A 14,837-nucleotide genomic window follows, 5' to 3' on the forward strand; every position below is an offset into this window, starting at 1 on the left:
ATGTGATTTTAAATGCTAAATCAGTATTTTTCCTAGTAGTACTCACTTTTACTGCAGCAATCAGACGAATGTAATCACCAAGCAGTTCTGAGAACACATAGAAATCAGCAAAAGCTTGTTCTTGATGCAACTGATCTATCTTTTCTTCAACCTCTGCAAGCTGAGACAAAGCTCTAGACAGAGCAGTGTGGTCCTCTGAGTTGCCTAACATGGCAGCACTTTTAGCAAAGGCAGCAGTGTTGGCTGAAAGCTCTGAAACACAGGAGTAATGTTCAGCATGATTTAGTTAATTTATTATATTACTCTGCAGCATAAATCAGTGGAGCAGAGGTTTACTTGACCAACTGAAATTAAGGTAAAGATCACAGTAAGATACACAAGGACATCACAATGAAACCACATTTAGGAGAAAGACTCCTGTGCAAAAAAACTCTCAATCAGTAAATGCTTTGCCAAGTCTGTTAATGTCATGCTTACTCTGTTCAGCAAAAAGATATGAAAAAAAAGTCACTTCAGTATTATCCAATTGTCTACTTCAGAGAAAATGCAAACCGACAAAACAAAAGCTAAGTTACCCACAGAGCAAATTTTCAGAACAATTTTAATAGGTTTACAGCACATATTTTCCATTTAGTTCAGCACAGAAACAAAACCAACCCTTTCACAAAATCACCACTCCCATGAGTGGAATTTATTTCTGTTGGGTTGTTTATTGACTTTAAGTAACTTTTACATGTGCATACTGTAATGTATTGTCACATTCTGATATGCCTTAAAATAAGAAACAACCAAAGCTCACATACTATCAGCATCTATGGAAGTGAAGTTTTGAGCTTATTTATTAACAAATACTGGTGCAATTGTCTCAAATCCCATGTAAGTAATCCTGTACAAAGTTTAGTTCCATGAAGGACCTTTGAACAAATGTTTGGTCCAAATTACTTCAGGTTAGTTTGCAATTTTGCTGCTCCTGCAGAACCATCAGAACACCAGAAGTGATTGCAGAAGGAAGCTGTATTCAGATATTTAAAACCTTTACAATTTGAACACAACTCTTAGAAAAAACACAATGATCCAACACTTCTTCAAATCTATAAGGTGTCAAATCAACTGTAAATAAAGATTTCCATTTTCCATTACTTCTTAAATACTCCTTAGCCTTGAGGATAGGTGGCTAAAGATATTCTTACTGCAGAGAGCAATTCTTGATTAGAATTATGAGAAAGCAACTTATGACATTTTCACGTATTTTGGAAGTACTCAAAGGTAACATCGTATTTTAACATACTAAAATATTATCAGAAAGCACACTTAGCATCTTCTTGAGCTACAAATTCATAATTGTGGTTTGTTTAGGGTTTTGTCTCGTTTGGCTTGGTTTTTATTACGTTTGGGTTTTTTTAATAACCTGATAGAAATTCATCTCTGTCAAAGAGCAGCACAGGTTATTGCAACATAGGCTTACAGGTTTTGCTTCTATCTAAAATAAGCAAACAAAAAGCTGATATTCTGTGACTACTTATCTTCCCAGAAAAGTTTACCTTAACAGTAGCTTGAGGGTATATCATTATGCAGACTAAATTAAGAATAAGATATTCCTGTGTAAGCACTTAACTCAGTTAACAGAGCAATACTGAACCAAAAGATGTTTAAATGGATTTATGCAGCCACTTTTTGTTCAGAAAGAAATTACTCTTGCCATGAGACCTAAAGATAAATTTATGGATGTCTACTGTAGTAGAATCACTTGCTAGGTCTGATAATGACACTGTGCAAGGGAAAAAAAATATGCTTGATCATTAGAGTAACTCTAGGAATGACAGATACCCTGGTTAAATTTAAAATTAAAGGCAGGTATACAAAAATACTAAAGCAGTTTAAAATAGAAGATACAAGAAGAAAATTTTTGTACTGAAATACATTGTGTAACTATTTTAGTTAAGAGTTCTGACATGCTGAGCTCTTGTTTCATCACCATTTCCTAAGGTTCATGTAAAAGTAAAGTTACCTTTTCTGTGGCAGACTAATGCTTCAACACTGGCATGAAGCTTCCTAAGTTGCTGATCCAGATTCTCAAATTGCTGCTGTTTTTCTTCAAACCACTGACAAAAGATGAAAGAGTCAAGCACTACAAATTAGATTACCAAAAATATTTCTGGTTCTAAAGAAGCAAATTATCCAGATACTTCCAGGGTGGTCAACTGATACAGCTAAGAATTCAAGCCAATAAGGAAATTAATAACCCATTTTCTACTTCTACAGCTTTAAAATGCAATTGTTGAGGCTCATTAATTCATCTCATTATTCAAGCCGAAAAATCAGCTCTTACTGCATCCGATTCATTCATCTTGATTGTCATTTTGTTGACAGCGTCGGCAGCCTTGTTCACCATTCTCAATATTCCTGCTCCACTCAGAGCCTGGGTGTTAACTGCTCTCGGCAGCTGGAATTGAATGACAAATAAGGGCAAAGAGACTGGTTAAAAGGATGGAGGTTTAACTGGGCACAAGGGGGAAAGAAAAGGATATAGTGTTTTCTTTAGTCCTATGTGTTTCAATATAGTGGAATCTAATTTCTCAAATTTACTACTTCTACATTCTCAAGAGGAAAACTTAAAAATATAGACTATTTGCTTTTCTTCTACATCTTTACATTTAAATGGAACAAACAAACCACTTGTCCAAAGCTGTTATGAACTAGCCAAATGTCCTAAATGGCCACCTATATGCTACAATAAACAAACTGCCACTACAGGAATAGAAAAGCTTAGATTTATAACAAATTACACAAAGGAAATTCTGTTACACATTTAATTGTAATGCAACACATACACTGCATGCTGATAATAAAAGGCTGATGACTTTTTGCTTTTCAATATAAGGCTATAAACGTACCTCAAGTATGTTATCTGCTTTGGTACTGAGACACACTCGGAGTTAAATTAACAAACTTTAAATTTAGTTGATATTATTATTCAGGCTAGATTGTATATGCTATACAAGGTGGCCCCTATGTCAGACCATTTACCCTTCATGTGATGTTTTGTCTGTCAGCAGCATTGACAAACCCACTGTAAGTTATCTATTGATGCTTTTGTCAGTAGGGAGGCCACTGTGACGTATTAGTATAACTAAGATACTGACATTAGCCAAAACACAGTTCAGTATTAGAGTGAAACCACTATGCACATTTATAAAGACATACATTGTATCTTTAACGATGTATTTAATATTGTGAAAGGTACCAGATTAATAGTACAGGCGACTGAAATCCTTATTTAGGAAAATACCTAGCCTAGTGAGCAGCACTGCCAGCATTTTCACATTATCCTACCAATATACCCCAAGCTGAATTCCTAGATGCAAAAGAGCTGCTTCCAAACCAGTTTAATTTTAGATCTTACTTAACAAGCATCAGAACTGAACAGACCGACTCACTTGAGAAGTCACTATACAGCAAATAGCTTTTTGTCACTAGCACTGTAAGTTTTACCAGAGCCTGAGGCACACCATTACCTAAGTAGCCTCTGCCATTCTAGCCATGAAGGGTATGGTCCAATTTGATTTCATATTAATTTAGGGGATTAGGTCTTAATATAAAGTGAATATATTGCTTGGTAGGATACCATATTTAGAAATAAATAAAAGAAGTTAAAGGAACATAAATACCTCAGAACTTTCCAAGAATTGTCTCAAATCTGGATCCTGTAGCAAGGTTGGGTGCTTTACTGTTCGTTGTAGATACCTATGATTTTAAAAATTAAAATATCAGGTAACAGAACAGATCTAATGTGCCTGACTGAATCTAATATACTGCCATGCACTCCATACCACAATGTAACATACTAAAGGTTGGGTAGTGTTTCACAACACAGTTTGTTTACACCAGAAACTCCTTAAGGTGGGGCCTGCCATATCTATGCTGCACAGTGGGAAAATAATATGCTTCTTATTTTAAACAGCTGAGTGAAGACTCCTTTATTAACCTGCTTATTCCAGAAAACAAAATGAACTTGTTTAAACATTTTTGTGCACTGCAGTGGACAGTCTTTTTGTTACAGGCAATTCTGGCTGATTTATTTTAGAATTATAGGGAATCTTGGACAAGTTAGTTGATTCTAGTCTAGGTACAAACTATTTATGTGCTGGATAGACAAGAGTCTTCAATCCATTTAGTTATCATATCTGCACAAATACAATTCAATGTAACTCATTCCTTTTTTTTTTTCTGCACTTCTGCTTAGACCTCAAGTGTAATTTTTTTATCCACCCTCCACTAGGTATGTTTACCAGATCCTTATCTGTTGTTTTTTTTTTCCTGAAGAAGGTAAGGATTGCAGTTAAACTATTTTACACATTAGATTGCTCAACTTTTTTCCCTTGTTCCATACTCTGTATGAAGTACAAGTTAAGGTTAAGGTGGCAGTATACCAGGGACAGGACCTCTTCCTAACAAAGATACTTTGACAGTATCCGCTATATATCAGTGCTGGGTGACAGAGATCCAGTATCTCTTATGCCAAAATTCAGCAAGTCACATCCATGTCATCAATGCACATCCTCAGAAGCCCATTTTACTTTCAAGTGATTGAAGGCCTCTTCACCTGCCTTCCTGCCCAACAGCTGATTTGTTACGGGATAAATACATTACGGTAATTGTCTTAATTCTTTCAACCCAAAATGTCTATGTAAGATTGCAATGGTAGTTTTATTTATGAACCTCTGCAATCTTAATTTTAAGCCTGAAACAAGTCAGCTATAATCTTTTTTATGAATAGGGCTACCCTTCCTGTTATTAATGGGAATTAGTCAATTTCTACTCAAAAAATTGACAGTTCTATACAGACCCCAGGATTCACTTAAGTACAGATCACCAGTGTTGCAATTACAGAACCCATATAGTACACTGCAAATAATTCAGAGCCTAAATAAATTTTAGTTAGATACACACATTACCTTTCTAGAGCTGCTCTTCTTTTCTCCACAAATTCAGTAGATGAAGAATCTTCTTTGCCTACTTTAACCTTGGTCATGCCTTGAAGGAAACAGCATCATATTGATTTTATCACAGATAAATCATTAACATAACTGATGTGATTAGAATATAAGGCTCACCTAGCTTTATACATTTAAAACAAATTAGAGTGAAAAACACTACATAGGAACATTAAAAAAATCAACTGCAAAGTGCATGGTTTTGTGAAAGTAGCTCTGTGAAATACTCAATTTCCTGTGACATATTAATTGTGACTAATAGTTAAGTAAAACTAGGTTAACTTGCATTTATGAAAACAATGTAAATGCTGATCAGAGTCTTACTAGCAACTCACATCCAGAAAAAGAAAACAGTTAGCCATATAAAGCAGAATACAAAAATGTTCTCAGTTTATAAGCCTATTCACTGGTAAGCTTAGTACCATTATTTTCCTTCTACTATTTTTTCTTTTAAGTTCTAAAACTAATAGTTTTTTAATTAACTAATGCAAACTAACAAGTTCTGAAAATTCTGAACTGAATTGCATGGAGAACAGAATCAGCAGAATAAAATGTATGTAGCCTTACAGTGCTTTCTCTGATCAAGACAAGAGTGGCAACTAGTTATTGATGTGTCATGCCATAGGAAATAAATTCAACCTCAGCAACAGAAGAACTAAAACAGTCAGACTGAACTCACTACTTGTCATGCTAAAGATCTAAACTTGGAGTTTAGCAACCTGAGTCCAATCAAAAACATCACGAAACACAGGACATCAATAATTATTCTTATTTCCTGAAACACAAGGTATTTTTTTTATACAAATAATAAAAGGTATTTTAAGGAAAGGTGTTTTATTATACAACCCAGATGTCTGATTTCTAGCTGTAGTATTTTTCTTATTTGTTACTTTTGTGTCTCTTGAGCTAAAAGTTTTGAGATTCTGATGATGTACTCACTGTCAACAGTTCCCTAAGTTCCTCACCCAATCTCCCTTCTGGACACAGAAGTTTCACACAGTAACCCCTGAAGGAGACACGCAGCAAAGCCTTACAGGAACAAGACTAAACTCTTAACCTCTCAGCCTTAGTTTTTCCCTCCTCTGCAGCATGATGAAAATAAATCTGATAAAGATTTTTTCCCAAAATTATTCTACACAGCATAATGTAATTAAATCTATAAATTTGTCAGTAAAATTGAGTATGTCTTCAAATAGAAGTGATTCAAGTATTCAAGGGAAGTTGAGGTAATTCACGTGTCATCTTTTTACATTACGGTATTACTATACAATAATATTTTACTGCAGAAGAAGGAGATCATGTGGCTTAATAAAAAAGAGCCTCCATAGATGAACTTTGAACAGAAGTTCCTAGGGAGAAACTGAATATACAAACAAATGACACATATGAGGAATTCCTACCCTGTAAAAATGACAGTTATTTCTAAATATCTTGCCACATTTCTTTCTCTATTAATATAAGCCTATTTAAACACCAGTGCAAAGACTGTTTCCAAGTACTCTTGGAAATCTTTCCAAGACTGTAGACCAAGTACTCTTCCTTCACAGGAAAAGATCCATGACATAGATTACTTTCTTTAAAAATGAAAATGTGATTTTCATACACACTTATGTAAATAGTGAAGTACCTTAATGAATGCCCAATTCCAGTTCACAATTGACTCATTTTTATCCTTTTGTTCCACAGTCAGTAATTGATGGACTTGAATTTGTAGCTAAGATCTAAAATTCCAGCCTCTACCACTCATCAGCACAGTAAAACTGGAGCTTTAAACTCCAGGTGTTACCAACAGTGTAGCAGAATTAACAGACAAGGGACTTCTTTACAACACACACTGCATAACACTGAATGTATGACATTATGTATTAAGACTTTAAACATAAACATGCATAATGTAAAGACTATAATCTTACTTTCAGCTGTTTTCTCAGCTCTCTGCTTTAAGATGCATTATTTCAAAACAGACCAGAATCAACTCCTCCTTTTCTCCAGAACTGGAAATGTACTGACTACATGCTCTTGAACAGAACTAAGTAACACCTGTGAAGTTCAACTTTAAAGAGGGAGTTTCATGCTCTTGAAAATATTGTACAGTATTTGAGTTTTCCCAACCTACCTGTAAGTTAAAGTCTCTACACAAGACTTTGAAGCACCAGCCAGTGCTTGCTTGCACTGCAGTATGTCCCGCCATTTTACTGTCTTCCAGGTGCATCAATTTTTATGCTGTTTTGTTCAAGTGGTAGCTGAAATCCAGTCTAAGCTGAATTTGACTGTGATGCAAGCACTACATGTTCATGTAAATGCACACTGTCATAAATGCCTTAAATTTTGTATCATCCAAAGGACATGATCAGGAACCTCATGAGCCCTGTTAGCATTTGGAATTAAACTTATTTTTGTTACAGGAAAAACTGATTATTACAGAATTATCCATAAACTTCAAGAATTACCAAAAATTCAGGTCAAATTCTCAGTCTCACAGGCTTAAAAACACAGTGCTTTCCCACAGAAGTAAAATAATGAATTTTCCAAGCCTCTTGCTGCCTACATCTACTCAATCTGCCCACTCCTACTTACATGAAAAACTGCTGCTCTGATTATCTTTACAGACTAAATTACTGAAAAGTAGTTCTGCCATTACCTACATATCAAACAACATTCTAGATTCGAGTCACTTATTTATATGAGTAACACAAAATTCTTTAACAAGCTTTACTATTTAAATATTTATCTATTTTGAAAGAACCTCTCCTACTTAGAGATCACAAAACTGAAGACTCTTAATGCACCAGGCATGCTTCTTAGCTCATGGAGAAAGGATCTGATCCTTTAAGGTGTTCAACCCAAAAGTCATTTTTTTCATTAAAACCTTGCAAAATTTATGAGAGGTTTTGCATTCACCACAACCAAAAGAAGCAAAAAGAAGTATCAGAGATCTGATGCATGTATGAACCTCTATATATTGCAAGCAATTGATAACAGCTTAACTTAAAAATAAACTCTCTTTCATTCTTGTTTTGCTAGACTAATCAGCTCTTGAAGGCATCAGCAAAGAGAAAATCATAGATAAGAATCACAAGGCCATGCATTAAGAGCTATCCTTCTCATTATCAACACTAGTCTGAATTTGGAAGAGGCCATTACATATCTTTCCATTTAACATGAATCTTTAAAAAATACAGAACACGAAGAATATTTGGACCACCTGAGAAGAAAGCAGTATTTATGCAGAAGAGTATTTTGCATTCAGTACTTAAGTGTCACCTTATTGGAATTGCACTTACCTACAATACTTTTTTCTGGAGCTGGAGGCACAATATAACCAATATGCATGTATTTTGTTGCTAATTTGCTGTGCAGGCCAAGAAAATCACTGAATCTTCTTTTAACAGAGAATTCGTTTTTGTGGAATATTGAAAGTGATGTCTTAAAAAAAATAAAATCATTGTGAACTACTGATCCATCTCAGCTACAATACAAAGTATTGACAAATGTTTGTTGCACTACCTACCTTTGTTGTTACTCTGTATGCCATATAAGCATTCATGCCATCCCCTGCAAGAAAATTAAAATACTTATCCCAGGGCAAGGTAGTGTAATCCTGCCATACACTTTTCAGTCCAAAAAAATACATTAAAAAGATTTCCATTTAGATACTAAAAATTGCCAAAGGAAAACTAAAGAGGAAATCATGCTAAAATCTAGAATAGTCTTCAAGGAATAAGACAGTCTACAATCTGAATTTTTAGGCTCAAGGTACTTACCAACTTTCTCTGGGTCTGATACATTGATTTCTATATCAAACAAATCTCCATTTGCTTCCTCTTCAATCTAGGAAAAAGATATACCACATTTAACAAGGTAATGGACATCCATATTATCTATGGGTACAAGGAAAAGAGTATAGAGGAAGGAGGAGAAAATCTATGTTTGTGTAATTATAAAACATTTCCAGTTAATATACTTTCCAATGTTAATATACTTTCTAATACTGACTGTGACTGCAACCAAAGTTCTTGGGGTAAACTTGGTAGTGCTAAGTTTACAGTTGGACTCAAATGATCCTAAAGGTTTTTTCCAAACTAAATGGTCCTGTGATTTCAGTTTTAAGACCTACTGCAAAAGCTTTCAGTACAAGAGATTTAGGGGTCTGTTCATTGTATCACCTACAATGCCAGCAGACACTGTGGTTCACAACCACTCTCATTTGCAATGCTTCCATGTGCCTGTAATCGAAGAACAGACATTCCTTTTCATTAACAGTTATCTGCAGCAGAAGAGCTTGGGAAGGAAAGAGCAACAGATAAAAAATTCTCTGATACTTGTTTGAGTTCCAGAATTTCATAATCCTTCATGTACTATACCTAAGTTTGATAAAAAGAGATATCCTAAGAAATGCCATGGCAGAAGGGACAGTACCAGGGCTGAAGGGGGCAAAATCTGAATCAAATGCCATCATGTGGTATCTGGGGAAGCAGGCATCATTGAGTCATGGGTAGGGTCTTATAGGCAAAGTCACTGTCTGGTAAGAGAACTCTCTATAATGAATGGCACTCAGCAATGTCCATGCTTTGACTGGAACACAAAATGTAAATAGAAATGTTAAGAATGCAATTACCCTCAGCTGTTTGTTTGCATGCAGGATAACTCTAAAAACTGCTTGTTCAATTTCCCTGTTAGGAACAGCTTCAGAAATACAAGTTGAAACTGTAACAAGCTAGTTAGAATTATTTTAATTAATAACATTTCTTATGTATCAAGTTCACAGCTTACTCCTATACACACTTTTAAAGTATCTATTCTGAAGAAATACTCCTAATACGACATATCTCAAATATAATCACCTCAGTAGTGAATTCTTACAGTATTTCCATGAGTCAAATTCACACTAAACTTTTTTTGCAAAATAAACAGCAAGGTATAATGCCATGCACCAATGTTTAGGAGCTGGCATTTTAAAACAAGGAAAAACTTAAAAATCCAAATGAAACATTCACATAGTTTAGAGTTTACAGCATACCTCTTCTCTGGATCTATCAAAAATCACTGGGGCTGTTACGCTTTTCGATTCCATTCTGGGAGCTATTAATGTGGTAGGTGTTACAGGAGTGACTGCAGGAGTAGGTTCTGGTGAAAGTATTGGATCCCTCTCCGGACTGTCCAATGAAACTTCTTCTGTTGCCTCTAGATAAACATATTGAGTTAGCAATAAATTTCCTCTGCAACACAGATGGATATGCATCACAAAGACAACAAACATGCATGATGACAAAATAGCACCCATTTGTGCATGATAATGTTTTTCAATATCTAGCTAAAACCAGATATGGCATTTGAACTTGTAGTGTAGGGTTAAATTAAGACCAGTATTGCCTTTTTTTTTTTTAATACTGTTCAGTAAAGAGTATTTTAAAGCAGTCACAAGCTACAAATAATTTATTTCCGTATGACATATTGTTATTTTTTTTTTACCACTGGAGCAGCGCTTTTTCATCACCTGTTTCACACTTGAACAATAGCTGATTTAGTCATATAGGATGTAATTAAGCAGACTAAGCCATATAACAAATGTAGTTACAAACTCCCACCCCTGCCAAATACCCCACAAACTGTAAAGTACCAGTACTAGCCAATGAGACATTAAGATTATCTTTAGTTTACCTCCATGCTCTTTGGAGCTTAAAACAGCTCACTAGAAACTGAGTACCCCTTTAAACTATGGACAGTTCACCTACATTTAAAGACAACACAGACCCCTGCTCTACAAATCTCACTAACCAGTTCTGGCCACTGACAAACTGCACATTTCCTGGGTATACAGAAGTTCCTGTTCTAGCTCAAATAAACAAACAATGTTGTGTTCTCACTAGACATGCACATTCAAGAATTTCAGTTACTTAACAGATAACATGGACCACAGAATAGTCATTTGATACCAAAACTGACTTTCCAATAGACCTCAAGTCCTTTCACAAACTAGACTTTTGTGGGTAGTACTTACCAAACAGGTAAAAAGGCATTAAACCAAAGCAGACACTCATTCTGTCTTGAGGCTAACAAAATTTACTGTCATCATTTTATTTCGGAGCATATCACTCAGAATTGCAGTTTGGAAAGGACTTTTGAAATCATCTAACCTCCCTGTTCAAGCAGGGCTCTAGCTAGAGCTGGCTCAACTGGATCACATGAGCATCTCCAAGGAGAAGAATCTACCCCTTCCTTGGATAACCTGTGCCAGTGTTTGACCACCCTAACCAACAAGGGAAAAAAACCCAAAGCCAGCATCATCCCCTCACCCCCCTCAAAGACAAACAAACAAAACCATAAGATTTGTCTTATATATTATCTGGTTTTCAGTGGATAGCCATTGCCTCCTGTTCTGTCAGCAGGCACTACTGAGAAGTCCGGCTCCCCTTTCTCCATTCCCTACCATACAGTATTCATACCCACTATATGATCCCCACCCCAAGCCCCTACTCCAGGATGAACAGCACTAGCTTTCTCAATCTCATCTCTTATGCCATACATTTTGTCCTCAATCATTTTCATGGCCCTGCACTGGATTCACTCCCATCTGTCCATGTCTCCCTCATACCGGATAGCTCAGACCTGGACTCAGCACCCCCAGGTGTGGCTTCAGCAGGGCTGAGCCAAGTGGAACGATCAATTCCCCCAGCCTGCTGGCATTGCATTTCCTAATTTCACATTACATAGTATTTTCATAGTATTTTCAAACTGAAGTTAAACCAAGCACCTCATTATATTTACCATTTTTAATATGAATGAAGAATCTACAGCCATTCTTTGAAAATAATTATTTTTATAGCATTGCTTTATTCTTACTGCTAAATCTTAAAAAACATAAGTATCTGCTAATGCTTCCTTTCCTCAAATGCCACAGGAAGGACACGGAGTCTTAAATCAATAAGGAATTTTAATTCAGAACCTAAGATCAGGTGGGAAGTCATGCTGAGACAGTTGCATAAGAGCTTTTAGATTGGCAGAATAGGAACATTTCAACAAGAGGCATTTCTCTCCTTTGGTGGCTAACAGCATTCAACATACATGTTATATAAATGAATATTTCACAGAAACATTTCTTGGAAAAATATGCACATACATATGTAACAATGTATACTATATACATGATGAAATGTAAAATACAAAATATTTCTAAAATAAAGCAATTGCACTTCACTTCTTCCTTTTTTCTATCACTAGCTGTATTCCAGCACATTCAGGAAAGAAATCATCAACCACCACTATCTACTTCTCTATATCTTCAAATTTTAGACAGTTAATAAAACAAGTCATTAAACAATTCAATCATTAGCTGAGAACACAATCCTCTTACTGTAAAGTATAACTTCCTGAAAAAACTGAATTTAATGTAAGAAAGCAGCACTGCTATCAGATGAAACAGAAGCACACTTCTTCTCCAGGCTTTTTCACACTTGTATCCACATACCCTTAGTATCACAAAGTGATTTAGGTTGTGCATCAAATGAATTCCAAGCAGGATTAGCAAATTTTTAAAGCTGCTGCCTGGTTTCGTTTTTATTTTCCAGAAGGAATTTACCCACAGAAAATAGTATGTGTTTGTTTGATAGCAGTAAGTCAGTTACTTTAGGAAGAATTGGGAATTTATTTCTTTCTCCCTCTTGTTACCTCTCACCCCAGGTTTGGCACGCCACCAGACAGCACGCAAATCTAGAAGTGTGACATGGAAAAGATATGGGACGGGGCATGATGGGACTCAGTTGGACAGGGAGAAAGTTTTTTTAAAACAAAAATATTTAAGGATTCTGAAAGGAAAAAGAAGCATTAGCTTTATATAAAACAGCAGGCTCTTACTTCAAGCTATTCTTCCCCCCCTCAGAAAAGCAGTCTTAGAGTAGTACATGAGCTGAAGATCTATTGCTCATGAAATAGAGATGAACTCTGGCATTTATGCTTCTTACATGTCCCTTTACTTTGAGTAATCAGATGACAAAGTCTGATTAAAAGGTTTTACTGATAATTCTTCTGCTTGTTTTACAGGTGTGCTTTTTTTCCCCATGGAAACATTAAAATAGTAGGCTTCACAGTAGAAACTATGGCAGTTCCAGAAACATTAGTTTAATCTATTAATTTTAGATCTTCACCTGAAAACTTAGTATGAAGTTGTGGTTTTGTGGTGTAGTTTATTGTTGGTTTTCGGTTTGAGAGGTTTTGTGTGCTTGTGTGGGGTTTGTTTGGTTTTTAAAATATTCAGTATCTTTATTAGCATGAAAAATGAAATCTAGATGTCTTCTTTTCCAGGACAGTTCTCAAGAGCTTAAGTTCCCACTTAAAGAGGCAAGCAACTGCTCTGTCCAACTTTGGGGAGGAAAATAATGAGATCCAACACTTAATATCAGTTATGTGAGTTACCAGAACATATTAAGAACTCCCACCAACCTAATAGTGTAGACTGCTAGACATACATACATACTTTACAATCTATAAACAGTCTTTGTTAGGGGTCACTGTCAAGTTGCTTAGCTCCAAAAGAACATGAAGACATTCTGCTGTAGGAGACAACTACATATGCTTAATTAACATTCTAGAGCCAACCACAAGTTTCTAACAAAACTCAAGCACAGGCCTTAATCTCAGCATTACACAGAGCTAATTTCTTTATTTTTCACCAGCGGGTTTTGTGAAATACCATCTTAGAAAATACAAGTTTGCAATTCTTCACTAGCAGCTCATTTTGGCCACAAGTTATTTTCACTAGTCACACTTTCAAATGTCAGATCTTTAACATTCTGACATAGCTTGAATGATTAAACTGGCTTATTATCTTTGAAAGTTTGTCCATGTTAACATACAAATCTGGAAGTAAACTTAAGCAGAAGCTGTTATGTAGAACAGAGGACAAGCTAATAAAAATGGCTTCTCTGGGCACTGCAATATTTCAGAGACTTTATTGAACTGAACTGACTGTAAGAACTACTACACCTAAGTCATAGCCCATTGTCCTTATTATTATATCAGAGGTATCAAACATAGCCTTAATGAGAACAGGAATAGTTTTAATGCAACAGTGACACACTAATATGACCACCTTCTGACTTCAAAACTGTAGGTTCACATGCTTTTGTGCATTTATTTCTTGCAAAATAACTGAACAAGCAGATTCTAAAAAGCAGCAAGGCATTTGCACAAACTCTTCATATCAGACACATTATATGACAATGGTCTGACAGACACCATCAGCTAGAAGCTGTTCTGTTCAGATGTGCCTGAAGAACATATCTTGTCTGGATCAGAGAATTATCACCTCCTTTTCTGTCTCATATCCCAAGAAAAAACCCTAACGGGGGAAAAAAAACCCCCACAAAACCAAACAACACAAACCCCCACTAAACAAAAAAACAACCCAATGAAAACAAACATCACCCCAGCCCCTAGCACAGTGGCTTTTCCTCAGGACACAATAGCTAGACACTTCCATAACACAATTCATTCCCAAACATTTTTGAGCTGAAAAAACAAAATAACAGTAATCTTTTACCCAACAGAGGAGAGGAAATATTATAGTTTCCCACTTTTTTTGAAGAAGGTGACAAAAAACTGATAAAACTTTACAGATGAGTTCACCATCTACTGCTTTTCTATGAGGCCCAGATGTAGAAAGCACAGACAACTGTGTCCTTCATGGCCAGTCCATGCACATTTGTGCAGCTATACCTTGACTTTTGGGTCAACATTTTGGAATACTAGTTCAATATGCAGCTCTTCACTGTACAATAGCAGGTTATTGACAACCAAGCCTTAAGATGCATCTCCAAATTCCTTAAGACACACCTAATACTGCCT

At 35.7% G+C, this 14,837-nt stretch overlaps 1 protein-coding gene across 6 annotated transcripts in view; it reads right to left on the reverse strand.

Moving 5' to 3' along the window:
- Positions 1-14,837, reverse strand: part of SNX2 (sorting nexin 2) — a 29,915-nt gene that overhangs the window by 5,225 nt on the left and 9,853 nt on the right. For all 6 annotated transcript variants that reach the window (XR_011678797.1, XR_011678798.1, XM_071424369.1 and 3 more), the window contains 9 exons: positions 10,015-10,178; positions 8,759-8,825; positions 8,506-8,549; positions 8,279-8,420; positions 4,956-5,034; positions 3,669-3,744; positions 2,330-2,443; positions 2,009-2,102; positions 47-252 (listed from right to left, as the gene is read on the reverse strand). Coding sequence is in view for 4 of the 6 variants with exons in the window: in XM_071424369.1 (XP_071280470.1) it covers positions 47-252; positions 2,009-2,102; positions 2,330-2,443; positions 3,669-3,744; positions 4,956-5,034; positions 8,279-8,420; positions 8,506-8,549; positions 8,759-8,825; positions 10,015-10,178 (986 nt within the window). In the remaining 2 variants the exon portion in view is untranslated. The remainder of the gene's footprint in view (positions 1-46; positions 253-2,008; positions 2,103-2,329; positions 2,444-3,668; positions 3,745-4,955; positions 5,035-8,278; positions 8,421-8,505; positions 8,550-8,758; positions 8,826-10,014; positions 10,179-14,837) is intronic.

This window comes from Agelaius tricolor, unplaced genomic scaffold (assembly GCF_023055355.1).
Source record: "Agelaius tricolor isolate 1412-34295 unplaced genomic scaffold, bAgeTri1.0.p SCAF_4, whole genome shotgun sequence".
Classification (NCBI taxonomy): domain Eukaryota; kingdom Metazoa; phylum Chordata; class Aves; order Passeriformes; family Icteridae; genus Agelaius; species Agelaius tricolor.